Here is a 22,792-nt window from a genome sequence, read left to right on the forward strand (position 1 = left end):
GATTATATAGCGACTTCCGGTTTTTGCAAAATGATCGTCTTATGTTGTAAAAGTAACGCTTCCTTTACAGATTTTGAGTTATCTCAAAATCTTCAGAAAAGTCTCATTTTGGGCCGATCAAAAGTTTGCAACTTTAGCTTTGTCCTGTGATTGGCTTAATTGTATTCCGTGCTAGCTGCTTGAATATTGGAATGTTTTTTAACGGGTGATACTATATTGGACCGTTGACGAGTCCAACTCGGCGCGCGTCCTTGACCATTGTAGCGCGATGCGTTACTGTGCCGCGCCGCGCACTCAATGAGGCTTCTCACTCTCTCTCTCTCTCTAGATCAGCGAGATGCGCTACTGTGCCGCGCCGAGCTGAGATGAATTGACATCGTCAATTAACCTTGACCATTGTTAATGGTCTGGCCCGGCGCGCGCTACTTCGTAGCACTTGCCGTCGGGCCATTTCGAGAAGAAAGCGGCGCGCGCTACTTCGAAGAAATTTAGACGAGTAACATCCGTCAACGCGCGTCTTGGTAGGTTGTAAACCTACACAATGTTTTACGCGTGCAATAAACCTTAGCGCCGCGCGCGCGAGAGAGCATGAACTCGCCGTGAAGACGCGATCATCACTTTTTGTAGGCTCTTACTAAATCGCTCGCCCAAAAATTTCACGTGACTTTGGTTTTTTTGGTTTTGCAGCCGTACAAAACGGTTTTACATAAACCCTAATCCCAACCCTGACCATAACCCCGAAGCTATCCATAATCCTAACCACAACCCTAACCCTAACCCGCGAGCCCTAAATAATCGAATTCACGTTTTACTAGCCTGTCACGTGACCAAAACGGTTTTTTGCCCATAACTCTCCAGGGAAGCATTTTAACCCTACGTCATGGGGGGTGATTCGGAATCAGTGTCCAAAAATACACCGATCTAGATCACTTTCATGCCTAAAGGGCCTTTTCACAAGAATTTTCTTAAAATTTGGGCGAGCGATTTAGTAGGAGCGGCGCTAGGTAGCTGACGAGTATAAGTAATATTGCAACTATATTGCGTTGGCCAGCGCTGGCTGACGAGTAATATCGCAGTGCAACTATAATTATATGATTTTGATATATTGCGCTGGCCAGCATTAAAGTTGTTGCGTTTACACTATCGCAAAAGAAACCGATGCGCTGCAGTCCGATGCGCTACAGTCCTCCCCATCTCAATTATCAAGAGCCGTATCAAAAAGCTTTTACTTGAAACCCAGCAATTGACAACACCTGGGCGTGAAATTGAGTGGCTCCCCCTAAACAGCTGGGGCATTGAACCAGCTTAGTCAATCAGCATCCCATCCCTTGCATACAACTAATTACAAAAGCGCTAATTATACCTGTTTCAAAAGCATCCTGTCTGGAAGTTTCCTGACTGCCGTGTGAATCTTTGGATCTATTTTTGGATCTATTTTTATATTGATATGATTTTTATATACCTATATATTCCTCGCATAATTTCCATGTCCGCCTGAACAAACCTGGCACCATCAAATCTTACCTCTAGAAACCCCAGAACTCATCAAGCCTAGTCTGAATTCAAAACTAGTTGACCAGCTACGTACAGTTTCCTGGACAACTGGAACCTTTTGGGCCATGCACAAGCCAATAGCATGTATGGTCCTGCAGTGGGGTCTCCTTGTCCTTGGATCTGTGTTTTGATCCGTCTTTTCTTAAAATTTTCCATTTGTGTCACTTAGAATCACCTTTTAAATGTTAATCGACACCACTGGTCCTAGTTAAATTTAGCCATGGCACGACTACTCGAACGTAACAGTTAAATAGGTGTGACATACTATTATATTCTTATAATTATATCATATGAATTGATTGCACTGCTAATAAATAAAATACTTTGTTTTACTAAAATACTTTGTTTTACTAACCAACTACTTGATCAGACTGATTCACTTACAATCTACATCAACATGTGCATACATCATCTGGGAGTTAGTAGAAGCTGTTACGGGGATTTTCTGCTCGATACACCAGAGTCATCAGACATGTCTTAAAAGACGTATTTTTGGCCCCTAGATCGATTGGGATAATCGGAAGTGTTAAAAATGGGGTTAACCCGGTTTTATTTTGAAAAAAAGCCCGATTTTTAGCCCCAAAAATGGCCATTTTTTGAGGTTTTTTAGAAATTTCGACAGGTTAATTCAATAAAAAAGCTTAGATATTTTGGCTTCTTGTACAGTTTTATTTGCCGCACTAGCTAATACCAATATAATAAGCACACACAAGAGTTAACCCGGTCAAAATTTTAAAAAACCTCCAAAAAAAATGTTTTAAGCCGTCAGTTTTAAGCCGTCAGTTGAGTTTGCTCTCTGACTCGTGGGTTGAAAACATCGTGTACAGTACTTCGTAAGTAGTACAGCTGTACTTCACAACGATAATCCGCCTCCCCAACCAAATATCTTAAATAGTAGTAGTTGTAATTGTATGAGGTTATCTGCACTCTACATTGTGCAGATAATGAGATAAAGGCATTGTCCCTATAATCACATACATGAATGATATTGAATTATTATACTTTACGTGGTTTAAGGGGCATCCTAGAAGCCGTTATGAAACTTAATTAATCAGATATAAATCTAATTCTAAGAAAACGAGCAGGTGTAGTTACTAGTTGAGCTAACAAATCCACGTACTCTTTATTGTCATTTTGCTTCCTTGTTGTTTGTTACACTTACTGGTCAGGATAATCAACCTATCTTTGTTTGGTACTCGTACGTGTTTTTATATAAGTGCTGTTTAATAACCGCTGGTTGGAGTGAGTTTTATAATTCAGTGAATAAATACTAACTTATATTTAATTCCATGATATAGCCCCACGACACCAATGGGAACTATCCCACTACCTAAATGTTCCGGTTAAGGTTTATCGTTGGGAAAATGCCGACTTATGATGTCCAGTTTGTTGCAGATGAACTAATTTCAACTCAGGATAGATTATCCAACAAATCAACACCATTTTTGGTAGAGGTAAGTCTGGATTTGTATATTTAATAAGTTATATTAATATATAGATTTAAGTGACAGAAACTTTAGACTTGTAAATACAGACGATTTATACCATTTAAGACTTTTTGCAACAGACAGAAAAGCATGGAGAGAGTTAAGCATGATTTAGTTTATTCTGTGTTATTTTTCTCTTGGTGACTTATCAGGTCATCAAGATGTTCTTTATGTTCTATTTTTGATTTGAATAAAGTTATATAATATAATAATATAATATTAATATACCAGTGTGTCCCATTTTGATGATCTTTCATTTGTCAGACTGACAATGTCAGTGCTTTTCCGTAATTTGAGCTTCCAGCACCTCATATCAATCGTGTCTTGTGTTACCTCACTAATTGATCGCTGTAAAAAAATTCGGTCGAAAATTTCAAATTTTTATGCAGTAAACCTTATATACCAATGTCTTTTGCTATACACAGCTATACCTCGCATTTCGCCGAAACTTTAAATTTCTTTAACAAAAGAAGTAATAATCAACCTGAAATTTCAGATCGAAAGGACCATAAGTTAATGAGTTCCAACACATAATCAGTATAATTAATGTATTGATAATATAGATATAATATGCTCATTATATAATCACTAAATGCAATATGAGCTCTGATAGATCACATTTTTTGCACGAATTGGCCCAACACTTTATCAAGGAACCCCGTATAGAGAGGCATACCTCAATTATAAACAATTCCGCCCTCCAGGAGCGACCGAGGTTGCATCTTGGGAGATAAAAGGAACTACTGTTGTGCAAAAAGTGGCTGGTGCTGGCTCATTTCGATTTGTCCTAGACTTCTATATAAGGACGGAAATTTTGCAGAAAAAGTAGAAAACTTTCCCTTTGAACTGTCTCTTAATGAAAACATTTACATGCAGGTCTTGAATTGAACTTTAGCTTTTAATAAATTCTTAAACCCACGTTGAATGTGTTGTTAATAATTATTCATATATTGAAAAATTAGTATTTTAATTTAGCTAAGGATATGTCATCAAATGGAACTTTACTGAGAGTGTTGTGTATGAAATTCCATTTTGATTGTAAAGCAACTGTACTGCGACCAATTAGGGCTATTTACCAAGTAAAATACTGTCTTCCCTAACAGGCACAATGACCCAGCTGGAGACCGCCAGGACATTCAAGAATATCACCAGGTGGGATGTCCTATACTCCACTCCCTACTACAACAAGGTGCTCACGGAGGAACTGATCCAGCAACTGTCTTCCAGTTGGGGAATGTTGGGTAAGCGTAAACTTCCTTTATTATTATGAGTGATTACGTCAACCTCTGAACATGTGTATGACAATGTGCATTTTTATTTACTTTTGATATCGGAGTAATTTGACCAGACGTTGCCGTTGCAGCAGACTTTGATGTTCTGTAAACGGAAAACTTTATTTGAACGGAGAGATTCAGATATAAATGCTAAGGCTTCTAGCGTCCGTTCAAATAAAGTCCAATAAAGTTTAATGACTAAAATTTCAAAGCATGATGACTAATTATATAAATATTATATTAGATATAAGACTTCATATTCAGTTTCACTTTCAGACTTCAAATTTTCAGGGAAGTAGGTATGAATATAAGTAATAACTGCTATATGAAATAATTTATATTACCAGATAACATTGGATTCGCTGGATTCAGTTCTTTCTCTAGGAGTATTGCACGTGCAAGCTAAAAACAGTGAATCTGAGGACGAGGGGAATTTGTCATACCTAGTCAAAGTAGGGTAAGTTTCAATCAGTAGATACTGATGGGGAGGTGAACCAAATTTGTTTTGGTACCTGACAGTGATTCTTGGGTTGATTCGTCAACACAGTAGCTTGTTAATCGTTTAAAAAAATGTTCACCTCCCCACAAGAGTCAACATTTAAAATCCTCTTCTAAGTTTGTAATATTTAATTTCAAAAGATTCATTATCTTGTAATCATTGTATTTTAAGCTTGTTGGGATTATCATTATTATATTATATATCAATATGAATATGTATCAAATAAAAATCGTCCAAAATACATTATGACGTTTAAACAAGTAGAAATAAGACAAGCGAATTATTGTATTAAGTTACATATGTCTCAATAACTAGATTAATGTTGGGATCTAATAGTAATATAATTTACCACAGTTGTATTGAAGACTCAACCTTCACCTTTATCGACAAAGATTCCAACTCACAGCTTATTCTCTCCGACCCAAAAATAAAAAGATTTACCTTTAAATTTTTCAACTTTTTGGATTCCCAGACTGCAATATATGTTTCGAAACCCTTTTTAAGAGATTCGGAACACTTTTATAAGAGTTCATTTAAATTATTAGAAAAATAAATCTCATTCTGTAGATTTGCGGGGATTATTTTTTTGTTTATTATAGTGGTTGCAATTTTATTCTCATTCTCTTGTATAATGTATATATATATACTTTTAATGTATTATATATATACTTTTTGACTATTGGGTAAATTCACTTTTTATGTTGGGTCAGACATTGTCATTACCATGTAATTTAAATTTTGAATCGTTTTATCCGTTTAATTCGTTTAATCCGTTTATGTTCAAGCAAACGTCAGACGCGCTAGCCGGCTCAATATTTTTTAGATTTTGATACAACCAGACTAAAATTTTGAAGTTTGTCATATCCATGAAAAGCTAAGGTTGTAATTGATTTTACTCACAATGAATTCTTTTGCAAAGTTCCAGGGTTCACTGAATTTCAAACGACATTTCAATTTAAATTTGAAAAATTCAAATTCACTTTTGAGTTTTCGATCGGGTGCGGGTGCGGGTACGCACGTACCGCTATCGGGGCCAGAACTTGGTACGCGCGTACCGCCGTACCGGGTGCGAATACGTATTGACCAACTATATAAGATAATTTGAAGCCTGTACTGTGCAGAGAGAAACCACTCAAAAGTCAAATCCACGATTTACCGTGCACCCGAATTGCCATACTATTTTCTTTCCCCCACAATTATCATAGTATTAATTGCATCAATTTAACTGCTGTGCTGATCATAAGTGGAAAACATCTTAATGAGATCACAATGGAAATTTTAATCAAATTAAACGACAACGCTCGAATTGTTGAATAAGTGCCCTGAAATGTCTTTGACAAAAAATAACCGAACCTGATTAAGTTTCAATGTGCTCCAGACTCTGAGAAGTAATCTAGATCACAACAGCACAACATTGTAACTCTGCATCTAAGCACGTGCACCTAGTCCTAAGCACCTAGTGTTTTACATTTCCCTCTATTATAAAGGTTGACATTTAGTTCTGGAGCGTTAATAAATTTATATTTTGAGATACATTTTTTGTATTTGATTGAGCACAACGGCTGATAATTTATTTTTCACAGTCTGCGTTAAACAAATTATTGAATATAATGGAATAAAAATCATGGAGTCACATCACAATTGTTGCGGAAAGATTCTCACGAAAAAGAGGATTTGTGTCAGGAATTTATAGAATATTCTAGATATCTATATCATTCAGTCCATCGTCCTTCCTTGTAAAGTAGTCCCTCTACATCTCAATCTTCAGACTAAGCTTGTCACCAGGCAGGGGGAACTTCTCCGAGTCAAATGAAACATAGATTGCATAGTTCCCGTAAACGGGTCCACTTTTCAAATGTGGTCCTGCTCCATGATCTGTTCCCTGTAGTCTCACGTCCTTACAGGTTTGAACCGGACAGTCCTGTATGTTCGAAATGTCATGGGGCCAGTCTTTACTGAGAATGGTGTTTGTGAGTGGGTTGATGGCAAAGTCATTTCCAAGGCCGTGTGTGTTGTCGTCATTCACACCAGCTCCAGAGAGGTGTCCTCCAGTGAGTACAATCCTACAGCCGTTATTGCTATATGCCCAATTAAAAGCGAGGTCTCCACCAACAGAGAATATAGGATCGTCTCCCAAATTATCAGCATCATCGGCAATTGACTCCTGGATTGGCCCTCCTTGAGTAACAATTTGTCTGCCCGGGTTCATGTTTTTCAGCCCGAACCTGAACAAAGTTATGTTATCAAAAACTTATAATTTACAGATTGTAAGTGGTATAGCCAAATCCAGGCAGAGAATTAGTTCCCGGGGGAAAAGTGTGCATACCTTGTACTGAATGATTCTCCCAAGACTTTGAACTTGAAGACCTTGACAGCATCCACAACACCTCGCTGATGTCTCACAATAGCGATGTAGTTTGCTGGTGTAACCCACACGTTTGCACTCAAGTAGTCCTTGGTTAGGGCTTCATCATCACTTCCAATATCAATACCAGTGGCCCATCCTGAGGATAATCAATTGATCAGCCTGATGGTGTTAGGTTATTGTCCTGTAAATGATAAAGATAACGAACGCAGCTTCGCCAATCGCCCATGTCTATTTTTATAATTTGAATAATTTTTCTCGATTTGTTGTCGGAAAATGGCACAAAATGTCGACTTAACACTTACAACTTAAATCTCCCAATTTAAAAAACATGATAATAATTTCTTACCGACAGTGTATCCGAATATGTGTCCGTCAGCAGGATTGATGTTCATCCCCAGGCGCCAGGTCCCCGCCTTTTCTAGCTTTTTTTCGAGTGACTGAATCTTCTCTCCAAGTACCCCTTGTCCGTCATCAAGGGACTGAATCTTCTCTCCGAGTACCCCTTGTCCCTCGTCAAGGGACTGAATCTTCTCTCCGAGTACCTCTTGTCCTTCCTTGAGCTCACTCAGCTCATCTTTTATCGCCTGTAACAGCTGCTTGGTCCCACCCTTAGACTTCTTAGACTTTGCTGCATATAATACTCCGACTAAGAAAGTTACAAAGATAAGAAACCTCATAATGAATTCGAATTGTAGAAATGATAATTGTCTTTCTAGTCTCTAATCTACATTAGGTGTAAGGTGGGCGTTTGGATAGAAAAACCTGATGAGGTGTTTACTATTCTAATTTCTAATTTCTTTTGTGTTATAACTGTTAGAGGACTTTTTTCGTGTGATAGTTCGTCAACAATTAGGCTAGCTCGTTATAAATGCAATAAGTCTTAAAGTCTGATGATGATGATGAGAATAATTACGTTCATTGTTATAAATTTGTATAATTTCTAAACCTCGTGGCTTCAACATTCAAGAGGCTGGACATTTCAAAACAGGACCGTGTTGCTATTTTTAGAGATTAAACAACAAACTGAGGTCTGAGATAGAATTGTAACATCAGCAGGTGGGGTGGTAACCATCATGCTGAACGCCGCCGGTCAATTTGACCACGCCGCCGGTACCACTCCCGGCGTACGACGGCGTGGCGTGACTTATGTAAAATCCTAGTTTGCCATGTTATTGGCAGTACTTATGTACTAAACACAAGTCAATGTCATACATCGTAGAATTTAAACACTTGACAAGTTAACAACAACTATTGATCAACAAAAATCATCGTACAATGAACCCATTTACATTTTACTTTATTTCCCAAACTATGTTACTCATCAATCGTTTAAATTTATGAAATGATTCATTAAGATCATTATCGACCTTTTTTTGTGTTAATGAATAACCAAATTTTGTTTGGATACTTTGAAACATATCTAAAAGTGTTGAGAGCAATCCCGGAGCATTGAGGTCGCAGCATTTTATGTTCTATAAGGAATAAAAATTCGATGAGGTTAATTGATAATTCCTCGTCATAAAGTCATAAGTAACACTGGTTGGATCACAATGAAAAGGGACTAAGGTTTACTTAAAATGAATTTTCCTGACACGTTCAATAGATCTTGTAGGAAAATTGAAATATAGCGTTACAGTGAAACGATCAAAGAAAAAACAATAACAATCAAATCGACAGTCTGAGAGGGAAACTTAAGGATACAAGGATACAATACAACAGCAAACCCACTCAGTAGTCAGTCGGCAATACAACGTTTTAAGGCTACGATTTGTATTAAGTCAGCCAGATTACCTTATCGGACCTTATTTGGACGGACATTACATGAACGGACATAATTATGAACGGAAATTAATATGAACGCTCGAAGGCATTCAAAACCATGAAAAATCCGAATTTTTTTCAATCGTTTTGACGTTTTTTTAATTTCAGCAAATGATTTTTGAATCCATTTTTTATACAGTAAGTAAGAAAAGCAGTCATTAAGCAGTAAAAATGTTAAAATATGTGTACGCGATCAGTTTCTAATATCACATATCATCTTCATCAAATGGCCATGGGTTTTCGTGCATGAAATAGTCCATGCTTAAACTTAGCATCAGTGATTTCTAGCTTAATGGAAACCTTTTTTTTTATCAAACTACCCCGGTCCTGCATTTCAGTGTTAACTTTTACAAGCCATTCGGCGTGAAGTGGCTTTATCTTAGACAACTTAAGGTTAACCTTAACATCACGTGGAGCTTTCCTAGCACAGTTTCATAACCGCCCCTGAGTAATATGAGCTATAACAACGTCGGACAATGTCCTTGGCAACACGATTTACCGTAGTATCTAGAGGCTGGAACAAGTTTGTCATGTTGGCGGGGACTAGTTCATGAACTATGTTGTTGAGTGCCATAATTTCGTTGACTTTTTTCCGCCAAGTGACCCTTGAAAACATCATATGCTAGTAAAGTTTTCTGTGCCTCCGGCAGACCAAGGAGAACCTCTCCGTCGTTAACTTACGGCACAATAAAGTTCTCAAAGTTGTCATACTCTGGACAAAAAGTTCGAAATGGAAAAATTTTTGAAAAAAATTCAACAGACTTTAACTTGGACGGACATTAATTGAACGGACTTTATTTGAACGGACATTAAGATGAACGCTAGGGCCTCCAGCGTTCAAGTAATGTCCGTCCAAATAAGGTCCGATAAGGTAGTCATTATTGAAACGTATCACTATCAAGTCAGCTGTTGAAAATAACGCAGCTATAACCAGTGAACGTAGTCATACTGCAAATTAATCGCGATGCATATTCGAACGAAGTATCGTTATATAGAATTGTAATTATAGGACTTAAAAAGGCAGTTGATGGAAGTTTAGCGTCCGCCTATGGCCTAACGGGCGCAATTCTTGTTAATCATAATGTATTAATTTGAAATTCGAAATGCGACAATATAATATTTATATTTTGTTTTGTGATCATTAAAGCTTCCAATTCCAGTGCCTCAATCGTGAACTATATAAATATTTTCGGTAAAATGTTGGAAAGTTAAGTTTTATTACTATAAGGGGAAATTCTGTCAAATTTGCTGAGTACGTGATATATTATTTGTTATTGCACTGTGAATGCGTTTGATACTTTATTAAGTCGTGTGTTAAAACATGTGTAATGTTGGTACAATAATTATTAATGGAAACTTGCCCGTATTTTGCTGAGCTGACACATGTTTTCCAGGTCCTGAAATGTAAATTGGATTGTGTAATGAGTTTAAGCGAAATGCTTACATTTGTTTATGCCAGGTATTAAATCTAAGGTTGATTCGTTAACGTTTTGCTTTAATGCTTTGTATCGTGAGTTGTTAAAGAATTTGTTACTATTATTTTGGTTACATTAACAAAGTCGTCGCATTTTTTCCGCTTCCAACAGTTTTATATAACCTCCAAGGTTCAAATAGGACGTTCAATTTTCATATGCTAAAAGTTAAAACGACTAAACGCTCGATCAAATAGATACACTGACAAATGTGAAATGGATAACATGATCGATATTTTATCGAGAGAAGTGGAATATAAAGCAGATCTGCTCGAACAGCTACTTCTTTTCACTCAGTCCAATGTATTGAAATGGAGCTGGAAAGTAGGGCGAATGGGAGCAATTTTCTTATTTCTTAGCTTGCTGAAAGCTTTCCACAATACTGCTGTAAGTCATATTCCAGTAGAAATCCATGCCTTATCTCCCAAAATAAATAGGAATAATAAATATTGTCATCTGCAAAGTAAAATACTTATAATGAAGATATACACTTATAACTTTATAATTTGCTGTTTTACATTCCCAGTACAGAGAGTATAATTATGATTAAAACTTTTAAACTAAATGAAAATTTACCAGAAAATGATATATTTCATGAAGTAAAGATTAAACGGTACCAATCACCGATGATTGGTATTGTTTGAGGCTATTTGCAGTTGGTTCGCAGTCATTTCCATAATTAAAAAATCACTAAACCAAGTTAAACTTACAACTTATTGTCACTGCATATTGCATATACATGCCTGGTGATGACGATTTTTAATCCTTCCATAGTTAAAACACCGTCGATACCGTCACCTTCCCGGACCACCTAGAGACAGCTTCATTTCTGGTCACGTGGACACCTTGAAAAAACAGCAAAAGTCTCACGGTCACAGTCACAAATGGTTTTACTTTCTTTTCAGGGTAAATTAACATACTTCCATATTTTGCTGAATATATACTTATTATATATTCGTTCAATTTAAATGATTTCGAAGAATATTTCGTTTGGCTTATAGTTATATATAAAACCAGTTTGTACATAAAATGACGATATTCTTAAAGACAATATTTTCGCAACAGGAATACGGAGGTGTCTCCCTGATTTGGATCTACAGGTCTCCAAAGATTCTGATCTCTAGTCCCAGTTTTTGTAGCCTTCTCATAAGAGCTCCAAGTACTCACCAATCTAGATACGAAGTCTACAATAACGTTAGAATGATGTCTGAATTTATACGCATTAACTTTAAAAGTTATGATTAATAATTAAAAACATTTCAAATAGGAAACGTATAGAATGTACTGACTGTCAGCTCTTTTTCCGATTCTTCCAGAGCGCCATTATTAATTTTTCTGTTGATTGTACTTATAACCGACTTATTATTATGATTGATTTTAAATCCCTCGTGATCAGCTGTCTCTCCAATAGTATCTAATTCCACATTCAAACCAATTAATACTAACCATTCCCACAGTTGTCGCGAGAAGGACCCCTGGTGGATGCTGTCTCCACTGGTAAAAGTATTCTCACTGATCAGGACTCTCTTCACAGACAGCAGAGAAGAGGTGTTTACCTGAGGTCCATGCACAGAAAATCTTTCCAGCACATTGTGGATTCTGGTAAGTTGTTTAAATCGAGAATTTCGGGCGATGGAATTGCTTATAGTTATAATTACTTAATTGCAGTATTAGTCGTTCTTCCTTTCATGTTCGTGAATAATAATCCTGGACCAGGCAAAAGTCCTGCTCACATTGGGACGTCCGCTCGGTTTGTCGATGTAATCCGAATTATATGGTCTAAATAACATTAATTACTCGGGTACACTTTTTCACCAGTGGGGCATTTCTCGGAATCACGCCCTTTTTGACCGCACCCATATCGCGACCCCCACTATAAATTATCTCGGCTTCTGATTGAGATACAGACCTCAGGCATGAACCAAAATGTGCCCAGGATGCATGTTTATATTAGTGCTATGAAGATACTTAAGGCCTAAGAGACTTATTTTTTGAGAAATCGCCAAAAATCCGATTTTACTATATAACAGCCTCGCAAGTAACAATTATTACATTTATTTCAAGATATCTCAGCTTCTGATTGGAGCTAAGCGCTCATCTTGGGCATTAAAATGGTCAGCATCATCATATTAAGTGGGGTAGAGCATGGTTTTAAAGTCTTGAGACTTCAGGTTGTTGAGTTATTAGGTCAGATCCCATTTTTATGCTCTCGCGAGTAGCGATTGATGCACTTATTTCAAGATATCTCAGCTTCTGATTGGAGCTAAGCGTTCATCTTGGACATTGAAATGGTCAGAATCATCGCATTGAGTGGGGTAGAGCATAGTTTTAAAGTCTTTAGACTTCAGGTTGTTGAGTTATTAGGTCAGATCCCATTTTTACGCTCTCGCGAGTAGCGATTGATGCACTTATTTCAAGATATCTCAGCTTCTGATTGGAGCTAAGCGTTCATCTTGGGCATTGAAATGGTCAGAATCATCACATTGAGTGGGGTAGAGCATAGTTTTAAAGTCTTGAGACTTCAGGTTGTTGAGTTATTAGGTCAGATCCCATTTTTACGCTCTCGCGAGTAGCGATTGATGCACTTATTTCAAGATATCTCAGCTTCTGATTGGAGCTAAGCGTTCATCTTGGGCATTGGAATGGTCAGAATCATCACATTGAGTGGGGTAGAGCATAGTTTTAAAGTCTTGAGACTTCAGGTTGTTGAGTTATTAGGTCAGATCCCATTTTTACGCTCTCCCGAGTAGCAATTGATGCACTTATTTCAAGATATCTCAGCTTCTGATTGGAGCTAAGCGCTCATCTTGGGCATTAAAATGGTCAGAATCATCACATTGAGTGGGGTAGAGCATAGTTTTAAAGTCTTGAGACTTCAGGTTGTTGAGTTATAAGTCAGATCCCATTTTTACGCTCTCGCAAGTAGCGATTGCCAAGAAATATCAATAAAATTTCACTAAAACCTCTAGCCCTAGGAACATTCATTACCCCACTTAATTTGATCATTCTGACCATTTTAATGCCCATGATAAGCGCTTAGCTTCAATCAGAAGCTGAGATATCTTGTAATAAGTGTGTCAATCGCTACTCGCGAGAGTGTAAAAATATGTTTTAACCTAATAATTCAACAACCTGAAGTCTGAAGACTTTGAAACCACGCTCTACCCCACTCAATGTGATGATTCTGACCATTTCAATGCCCAAGATGAACGCTTAGCTCCAATCAGAAGCTGAGATATCTTGAAATAAGTGTAATAATTGTTACTGCGAGACTGTTATATAGTAAAATCGGACTTTTGGCGATTTCTCAAAAACTAAGTCTCTTAGGCCTTAAGTATCTTCATAGCACTAACATAAACATGCATCTTAGGCACATTTTGGTATATGTCTAAGGTCTGTATCTCAATCAGAAGCTGAGATAATCTATAGTGGGGGTCGCAAAACTGGTGAAAAAGTGTACCCGAGTAATTAGTGTTATTTAGGACCATATAAGTCGGATTACATCGAGAAACCGAGCGGACGTCCCAATGTGAGCAGGACTTTTGCCTGGTCCAGGATTATAAAAGGAAGTTAAGCCGTTTGTGAACACACAGTAGAACTAGATTATGAAAGTTAAATGGAAATATATAAATATTCAAAGTATCTGTGCTGTGACAGCTCTGTGACAGTGTTGTGACAACACTGTGACAACACAACAAACTTCCCCATTCCTCAGTCCAAGAAGTGTCAGACAACATAATCTTAGCATTGAACAGACTAGAGGAGACAGACATTAGGGGAGTAATACTAACGTTTGTTCACCGCATCATGGCGGATTCCTTGTTTGGAATTGACACTTCAGATTATGAAACTGATTTGAAGCCCCCTCTGAATGCTTTCTTCTCACAGGTAAGGGAGAGTAAGGGGTAAGGAGTAAGGAGTAAGGAGTAAGGAGTAAGGAGTAAGGAGTAAGGAGTAAGGAGTAAGGAGTAAGGAGTAAGGAGTAAGGAGTAAGGAGTAAGGAGTAAGGGGTATAAGGAGTAAGGAGTAAGGAGTAAGGAGTAAGGAGTAAGTGGTATAAGGAGTAAGGAGTAAGGAGTAAGGAGTAAGGAGTAAGGAGTTAGGAGTAAGGAGTAAGGAGTAAGGAGTAAGGAGTAAGGAGTAATGAGTAAGGAGTAAGGAGTAAGGAGTAAGGAGTAAGGAGTAAGGAGTAAGGAGTACGGAGTAAGGAGTAAGGAGTAAGGAGTAAGGAGTAAGGAGTAAGGAGTAAGGAGTAAGTGGTATAAGGAGTAAGGAGTAAGGAGTAAGGAGTAAGGAGTAAGGAGTAAGGAGTTAGGAGTAAGGAGTAAGGAGTAAGGAGTAAGGAGTAAGGAGTAATGAGTAAGGAGTAAGGAGTAAGGAGTAAGGAGTAAGGAGTAAGGAGTAAGGAGTAAGGAGTAAGGAGTAAGGAGTAAGGAGTAAGAAGTAAGGAGTAAGGAGTAAGAAGTAAGGAGTAAGGAGTAAGGAGTAACGAGTAAGGATTAAGGAGTAAGGAGTAAGGAGTAAGGAGTAAGGAGAAAGGAGTAAGGAGTAAGGAGTAAGGAGTAAGGAGTAAGAAGTAAGGAGTAAGGAGTAAGAAGTAAGGAGTAAGGAGTAAGGAGTAAGGAGTAAGGATTAAGGAGTAAGGAGTAAGGAGTAAGGAGTAAGGAGAAAGGAGTAAGGAGTAAGGAGTAAGGAGTAAGGAGTAAGGAGTAAGGAGTAAGGAGTAAGGAGTAAGGAGTAAGGAGTAAGGAGTAAGGAGTAAGGAGTAAGGAGTAAGGAGTAAGGAGTAAGGAGTAAGGAGTAAGGAGTAAGGAGTAAGGAGTAAGGAGTAAGGAGTAAGGAGTAAGCAGTTAGGACTAAGAAGTAAGGAGTAAGGAGTAAGGAGTAAGGAGTAAGGAGTAAGGAGTAAGGAGTAAGGAAAATTAATGATTCATCTGATCGAAAATTTTTGGCATCCTAGAAAGCTAGCATTAGTTTAAAATCCCCGAAACACGATTCAAACTATTGCAGTTGGAAATGGCAGGAAAAATTAAAATGAAGAGCAGACGCAGAACGAGTGGTTTCATGAATTGGTTTTCATATAAAAACGTTGAAGAGTTCGAAATAAACGAAGATGCTTCGTATGAAGATATGGATCCTGATAAAGAAACCATTGAAATAAGAAGGTCATTGATTATAGTGTTATGTCACGTTATGCCCAAATAAGGAGATATGTGCGTTATTTTCTACTTGTACTTCTCTTCCTTCTAGATATGTCCCTTAAGTATAATACTGAGACGTTTGAGGAGTGGAGGAGGATAGCTGCTTGAAAAGAACTAGCAGAATTAACACGACTCTGATTTCAGATTGATATATGAGCATGTACAGATAACAAAACAGTTGCTAAGAAGGAAGAGCTGGGCTGAAAAACAAGACACGGACCTTGTTGCTGCAATACTCACGCAAGATGGTATGTTGACAATTTAATTATTTACATACAAAAATAATTTTGAAGTTACTTACGATTTTACAACGTTCAATATAATTGTATGGATACGAATAATGATAGAAATATAATAAATGGTTCATTGACATTTGAGTGTTGGTGATATCCAATGCAACCTGTACTTGATTTGAGTGTTGGTGATATCGAGTGCAACCTGTACTTGATTTGAGTGTTGGTGATATCCAGTGCAACCTGTACTTGATTTGAGTGTTGGTGATATCCAGTGCAACCTGTACTTGATTTGAGTGTTGGTGATATACAGTGCAACCTGTACTTGATTTAAGTGTTGGTGATATCCAGTGCAACCTGTACTTGATTTAAGTGTTGGTGATATCCAGTGCAACCTGTACTTGATTTGAGTGTTGGTGATATCCAGTGCAACCTGTACTTGATTTGAGTGTTGGTGATATACAGTGCAACCTGTACTTGATTTGAGTGTTCATGATATCCAATGCAACCTGTACTTGATTTGAGTGTTGGTGATATCCAGTGCAACCTGTACTTGATTTTAGTGTTGGTGATATCCAGTGCAACCTGTACTTGATTTGAGTGTTGGTGATATCCAGTGCGACCTGTACTTGATTTGAGTGTTGGTGATATCCAGTGCAACCTGTACTTGATTTGAGTGTTAATGATATCCAGTGCAACCTGTACTTGATTTGAGTGTTGGTGATATCCAGTGCAACGTGTACTTGATTGAAGTGTTGGTGATATCGAGTGCAACCTGTACTTGATTTGAGTGTTGGTGATATCGAGTGTAACCTGTACTTGATTTGAGTGTTGGTGATATCGAGTGTAACCTGTACTTGATTTGAGTGTTGGTGATATCCAGTGCAACCTGTACTTGATTTGAGTGTTGGTGATATCGAGTGTAACCTGTACTTGATTTGAGTGTTGGTGATATCGAGTGTAACCTGTACTTGATTTGAGTGTTGGTGATATCGAGTGTAACCTGTACTTGATTTGAGTGTTGGTGATATCGAGTGCAACCTGTACTTGATTTGAGTGTTGGTGATATCGAGTGTAACCTGTACTTGATTTGAGTGTTGGTGATATCGAGTGTAACCTGTACTTGATTTGAGTGTTGGTGATATCGAGTGTAACCTGTACTTGATTTGAGTGTTGGTGATATCCAGTGCAACCTGTACTTGATTTGAGTGTTGGTGATATCGAGTGTAACCTGTACTTGATTTGAGTGTTGGTGATATCCAGTGCAACCTGTACTTGATTTGAGTGTTAATGATATCCAGTGCAACCTGTACTTGATTTGAGTGTTGGTGATATCCAGTGCAACGTGTACTTGATTGAAGTGTTGGTGATATCGAGTGCAACCTGTACTTGATTTGAGTGTTGGTGATATCGAGTGTAACCTGTACTTGATTTGAGTGTTGGTGATATCGAGTGTAACCTGTACTTGATTTGAGTGTTGGTGATATCCAGTGCAACCTGTACTTGATTTGAGTGTTGGTGATATCGAGTGTAACCTGTACTTGATTTGAGTGTTGGTGATATCCAGTGCAACCTGTACTTGATTTGAGTGTTGGTGATATCCAGTGCAACGTGTACTTGATTGAAGTGTTGGTGATATCGAGTGCAACCTGTACTTGATTTGAGTGTTGGTGATATCGAGTGTAACCTGTACTTGATTTGAGTGTTGGTGATATCGAGTGTAACCTGTACTTGATTTGAGTGTTGGTGATATCCAGTGCAACCTGTACTTGATTTGAGTGTTGGTGATATCGAGTGTAACCTGTACTTGATTTGAGTGTTGGTGATATCCAGTGCAACCTGTACTTGATTTGAGTGTTGGTGATATCCAGTGCAACCTGTACTTGATTTGAGTGTTGGTGATATCCAGTGCAACCTGTACTTGATTTGAGTGTTGGTGATATCCAGTGCAACCTGTACTTGATTTTAGTGTTGGTGATATCGAGTGCAACCTGTACTTGATTTGAGTGTTGTTGATATCAAGTGCAACCTGTACTTGATTTGAGTGTTTGTGATATCGAGTGCAACTTGTACTTGATTTGAGTGTTGGTGATATCCAATGCAACCTGTACTTGATTTGAGTGTTGGTGATATCGAGTGCAACCTGTACTTGATTTGAGTGTTGGTGATATCGAGTGTAACCTGTACTTGATTTGAGTGTTGGTGATATCGAGTGTAACCTGTACTTGATTTGAGTGTTGGTGATATCGAGTGTAACCTGTACTTGATTTGAGTGTTGGTGATATCCAGTGCAACCTGTACTTGATTTGAGTGTTGGTGATATCGAGTGTAACCTGTACTTGATTTGAGTGTTGGTGATATCCAGTGCAACCTGTACTTGATTTGAGTGTTAATGATATCCAGTGCAACCTGTACTTGATTTGAGTGTTGGTGATATCCAGTGCAACGTGTACTTGATTGAAGTGTTGGTGATATCGAGTGCAACCTGTACTTGATTTGAGTGTTGGTGATATCGAGTGTAACCTGTACTTGATTTGAGTGTTGGTGATATCGAGTGTAACCTGTACTTGATTTGAGTGTTGGTGATATCCAGTGCAACCTGTACTTGATTTGAGTGTTGGTGATATCGAGTGTAACCTGTACTTGATTTGAGTGTTGGTGATATCCAGTGCAACCTGTACTTGATTTGAGTGTTGGTGATATCCAGTGCAACGTGTACTTGATTGAAGTGTTGGTGATATCGAGTGCAACCTGTACTTGATTTGAGTGTTGGTGATATCGAGTGTAACCTGTACTTGATTTGAGTGTTGGTGATATCGAGTGTAACCTGTACTTGATTTGAGTGTTGGTGATATCCAGTGCAACCTGTACTTGATTTGAGTGTTGGTGATATCGAGTGTAACCTGTACTTGATTTGAGTGTTGGTGATATCCAGTGCAACCTGTACTTGATTTGAGTGTTGGTGATATCCAGTGCAACCTGTACTTGATTTGAGTGTTGGTGATATCCAGTGCAACCTGTACTTGATTTGAGTGTTGGTGATATCCAGTGCAACCTGTACTTGATTTTAGTGTTGGTGATATCGAGTGCAACCTGTACTTGATTTGAGTGTTGTTGATATCAAGTGCAACCTGTACTTGATTTGAGTGTTTGTGATATCGAGTGCAACTTGTACTTGATTTGAGTGTTGGTGATATCCAATGCAACCTGTACTTGATTTGAGTGTTGGTGATATCGAGTGCAACCTGTACTTGATATGAGTGTTGGTGATATGCAGTGCAACCTGTACTTGATTTGAGTGTTGGTGATATCCAGTGTAACCTGTACTTGATTTGAGTGTTGGTGATATCCAGTGCAACCTGTACTTCATTTGAGTGTTGGTGACATTGAGTGCAACCTGTACTTGATTTGAGTGTTGGTGATATCGAGTGCAACCTGTACTTGATTTGAGTGTTGGTGATATCCAGTGCAACATGTACTTGATTTGAGTGTTGGTGATATCCAGTGCAACCTGTACTTTATTTGAGTGTTGGTGATATCCAATGTAACCTGTACTTGATTTGAGTGTTGGTGATATCCAGTGCTACCTGTACTTGATTTGAGTGTTGGTGATATCCAATGCAACCTGTACTTGATTTGAGTGTTGGTGATATCCAGTGCAACCTGTACTTGATTTGAGTGTTTGTGATATCCAGTGCAACCTGTACTTGATTTGCAAACATATCAATAATAGCTTCTCCCACGCATAAACTGGGCACGATATAACACTGCACCGCACTCCCTGTCTAGACAGCAATAATGCTTTATAATTGCTGTATAATTGCTGTATAATTGCGTGAGAGATATCCAGAAGATTCTTTATTGTTAAATGTATAACCCGGATGGCTAATGTTTTCACAATAAAGAGACTGAGATCAGATTCTTCCGGAAACGAATATCCTTATGGCTTTAATTCCTTTCTGAGCTTGTCATTAAAAGCAATCTTTCCGTTTCAAGTTAAAAGATTACTATCTCAGAGTGCAAGGTGGACGATGAGCTGATAGTTAACGATATAATTTCACTGTTTCTAATCGGAAGAGAACTTCTTACTACTCACATTATCCAGACACTCTTCAGCATCCTCTCTGGTATGTAATTGTATTGTAAAATCCCGATTGACCGCGGATTATTTCAAGGGGAAAGGAAACTGCTGCGGTAAATCGGGGTTTACTGTATTATTGAAGAAGTAGCTTAGGGCAAATAAAATCCCATCACAATGAATGGAACCATAAGTGAGCCACAAACAGAATTGATATGATTGGATTTGACTTTGAAGCAGTCTTTATCAATTATCAGTTACCATACAGTGTACAGTGTACACACATTAATTTTGACAGTTTAGAGAACTCCACAGAGTTCAGTAAACAGTTAGCTGAATTATTTGAATGTTATTGTAATGAAAACTCCAACAAATTTTCCACCCTCTCCACTCCACCCTTGCACGTCACACACCACTCATCATTAACACCACTACAATATATAATTATATAATCACCCCTTCACAACATCATCCCCAGAGTCCAGACCCCAGCTGAAGACCATTTGCACATCTATTTTGAAAGCTCCTGCTAAAACAAACTTTTCGTATCACTTATATGTCTTAAATAATCTTCCTCCAGGTTAGCTAAACAGTATAGCTTATACTTTATGATCCTGCTGTTTCAGCCAACTATTTACTAGACTCGTATCGAGTATACACTATAATTAAATCCTATTCAGACCGCGAAGTTTACATACGAGTGATATCAGAAATGGACCTACTATTTGGAGAAAACGCTGATCCCCCTTACTCAATTATCAGTAAGCTCAAGTACCTAGATTTGTGCATTCTCGAGAGCTTGAGGCTGAACCCTCCACAACCCACAGTACGATCTGTTCCTAAAACCAGAAAGAATATCTACCTGGGCAAGTAAGTTGGAACTTTACTAGCTGTTAAAAATCTATTTTGTGTGTGATAAATTGCTTTTGTTATTTAAGTGCGCATCAAAGGAAGGAGCCAGTCACTTTCACTAAAAGATAAGGGATGATCCAAAGATTAAAAATCGAACCAAAATTCCCTGCTCTCCTCAGGTACCTGATGAAGAAAACAAGCCGCCACCAAAGCACTGACTTTATCCTCTCAATCTACAACATTCATCGTGATCCTGATCACTGGGGCCCTGACCCCCACTCTTTCAATCCTGATCGTTTCCTCGGCAGAAACATGACTCGTCTCAGACCTTGCACGTTCTTTCCGTTTTCATTTGGCAGTAGAGCATGCATAGGAAAAGATTTTTCGCTCATGGCGACAAAGGTATTTTTGGTAAAATTGCTGAGGATGTTTGATGTGGGTTTATTATCAGGCGGGCCACCTAAATACACTGATCATTTAAGCTTGAGGATAAGTTCGGCTATCAATTGTAGTCTTTCTAAAACCAAAATAAATTTCAAACGTTTTGGAGAATAGGGTGGCAATTTAGAATGAACATGTTCGCTGTCAGTCTTAAGAGATTTAATTCAAGTCGCTTGAATTTGTATGCAATACACTGTGAATGTTACGTCATTCTTATTGTTTATTGTCTAATAATCAACACTTTGATTATATAATTTGATTATATATATTTCCAATTTGATTATATTCTTGGCTGTGAATTTTAAACTAAGTCTGTCTGACTGTCTGTGGACTGTGACCCAAATTGTTAAGTTTGTTTTTAAACCTATTTCATTTGGTATTTGTTCTTTGCCTAAACCCAAAAGCGGATAGAAGTTGTACCGATTTTGGCAGCTTCTTTTCTAGAAGCTTCTTTTGTCTTGTCTAATTTAAATGTTAATTTTCAGTATTGTTTTCTGAGAACAAAGATTTACATTAAAATTGTATTTAATAAAGCTACTGGCTGGCTAGCCCACATAGAGAAAAGTTTAATCGCTTTCAGACAAAATACTGTGATTGAAAATGGACTAATGAACCTGAGGATAAATCGAATTAAATTAAACTTGGAGATACGGTGAAATCTATGTAACTGAACAAAAAGGAATAAATTAGTGAACAAAACAGAGTTGGAACGACAAAATTCCAGTCGATTAGATGTTTGGTTTTTATTGCTCACTGCAGCCTATGAATTCGTCTGTACAGGATCTCACGCACAGTTGCTTATCTTGCTTATTTTTGGATATTATTAATTATCAAAGCTCTCCCATTCCGAATCCTTGTAGCTCTCGTTAATTAATAAAACAAAAGTTAAAACAAAAGTTAAATTTATTACCAATTATTCAATCAATACATATCATAAATTCTAATATTGGAAACACAATGCAGAATGGATGTCTTAAACTATAATTTGTTGTCACTAATAATCTATTTACTTTCAAAGTTGAAATTTAGTTAAGTATGAAATGCCACCACATCATAGTTAGGGTAAAATATAATTCTTAAAAATTTTAAAATTAAGAAGATTGCTCTATGACTTAAAATTTAAAATTTAGCTAAAGATGTCTAATTTTTAAGTAGTTGGTTACAGTTTATGACAGTACTGGCATGACCAATTTTATTGTGGCTGGTAAAAGGACCCAGTTGCCTGTAAGGGCTTTACCGAACCCCTGGGGACCACAATGTGATAGGATCAGGCCAGATGTTTCTATGTAGAGCAATTTATTTATTTCGGAGCTATGGTTACGTGGTATAGTTGGTGGTCATGTTTAAAGGTCAGTTTATCCTTGTGTTCTAATTATCCATCCAGATGCTTAGTGATGTGAGTAAATCATGCCCTTCTACATTATATAACGTTTAACTATAAATTTGTTTTTACCACAGAAACTGTGGCACTAAGGTCAAGAATTAAAAATTTGTACTCTCATTGATAGTTAA

At 37.7% G+C, this 22,792-nt stretch overlaps 2 protein-coding genes and 1 long non-coding RNA gene across 3 annotated transcripts; 2 read left to right on the top strand and 1 right to left on the bottom strand.

The window, feature by feature from the left end:
- Nucleotides 1-2,937: 2,937 nt before the first annotated feature.
- Nucleotides 2,938-5,449, top strand: LOC134825573 (uncharacterized). Its single transcript, XR_010161571.1, has 5 exons — nt 2,938-3,008; nt 3,746-3,917; nt 4,145-4,282; nt 4,663-4,772; nt 5,169-5,449. It is a non-coding gene; the product is annotated as an uncharacterized LOC134825573 (long non-coding RNA).
- A 963-nt stretch (nt 5,450-6,412) lies between these two features.
- Nucleotides 6,413-7,885, bottom strand: LOC134825291 (uncharacterized). Its single transcript, XM_063837454.1, has 3 exons — nt 7,529-7,885; nt 7,141-7,318; nt 6,413-7,039 (listed from the first exon to the last, which is right to left on the bottom strand). The coding sequence occupies exons 1-3, from the start codon at nt 7,857-7,859 to the stop codon at nt 6,565-6,567; spliced, it is 984 nt and encodes a 327-aa protein (XP_063693524.1). The 5' UTR covers nt 7,860-7,885; the 3' UTR covers nt 6,413-6,564.
- Nucleotides 7,886-10,676: 2,791 nt separating this feature from the next.
- LOC134825537 (cholesterol 24-hydroxylase-like) lies at nt 10,677-21,836 on the top strand. The gene is made up of 10 exons (XM_063837765.1): nt 10,677-10,862; nt 11,250-11,381; nt 11,541-11,669; nt 11,933-12,077; nt 14,191-14,363; nt 15,486-15,640; nt 15,821-15,924; nt 19,926-20,036; nt 20,668-20,857; nt 21,019-21,836. Exons 1-10 carry the CDS (start codon nt 10,692-10,694, stop codon nt 21,392-21,394), a joined length of 1,686 nt encoding a protein of 561 aa, XP_063693835.1. The 5' UTR covers nt 10,677-10,691; the 3' UTR covers nt 21,395-21,836.
- The last annotated feature ends 956 nt before the right edge of the window (nt 21,837-22,792 follow it).

This window comes from Bolinopsis microptera, chromosome 13, assembly GCF_026151205.1.
Source record: "Bolinopsis microptera isolate Bmic1 chromosome 13, MBARI_Bmic_1.0, whole genome shotgun sequence".
Taxonomy (NCBI): Eukaryota; Metazoa; Ctenophora; class Tentaculata; order Lobata; family Bolinopsidae; genus Bolinopsis; species Bolinopsis microptera.

What these genes read in the sequence shown, in the direction of transcription:
- LOC134825537 (XM_063837765.1), top strand. Translation starts at nt 10,692, where the DNA reads ATGGATAACATGATCGATATTTTATCGAGAGAAGTGGAATATAAAGCA. An exon ending in GGTTTTACTTTCTTTTCAGG is followed by an intron (nt 11,382 to 11,540) that starts GTAAATTAACAT and finishes TTTTCGCAACAG; the next exon opens with GAATACGGAGGTGTCTCCCT. An exon ending in TGAATGCTTTCTTCTCACAG is followed by an intron (nt 14,364 to 15,485) that starts GTAAGGGAGAGT and finishes AAACTATTGCAG; the next exon opens with TTGGAAATGGCAGGAAAAAT.
- LOC134825291 (XM_063837454.1), bottom strand. Translation starts at nt 7,859, where the DNA reads ATGAGGTTTCTTATCTTTGTAACTTTCTTAGTCGGAGTATTATATGCA. An exon ending in CATATTCGGATACACTGTCG is followed by an intron (nt 7,319 to 7,528) that starts GTAAGAAATTAT and finishes GATTATCCTCAG; the next exon opens with GATGGGCCACTGGTATTGAT. An exon ending in GGAGAATCATTCAGTACAAG is followed by an intron (nt 7,040 to 7,140) that starts GTATGCACACTT and finishes AACTTTGTTCAG; the next exon opens with GTTCGGGCTGAAAAACATGA.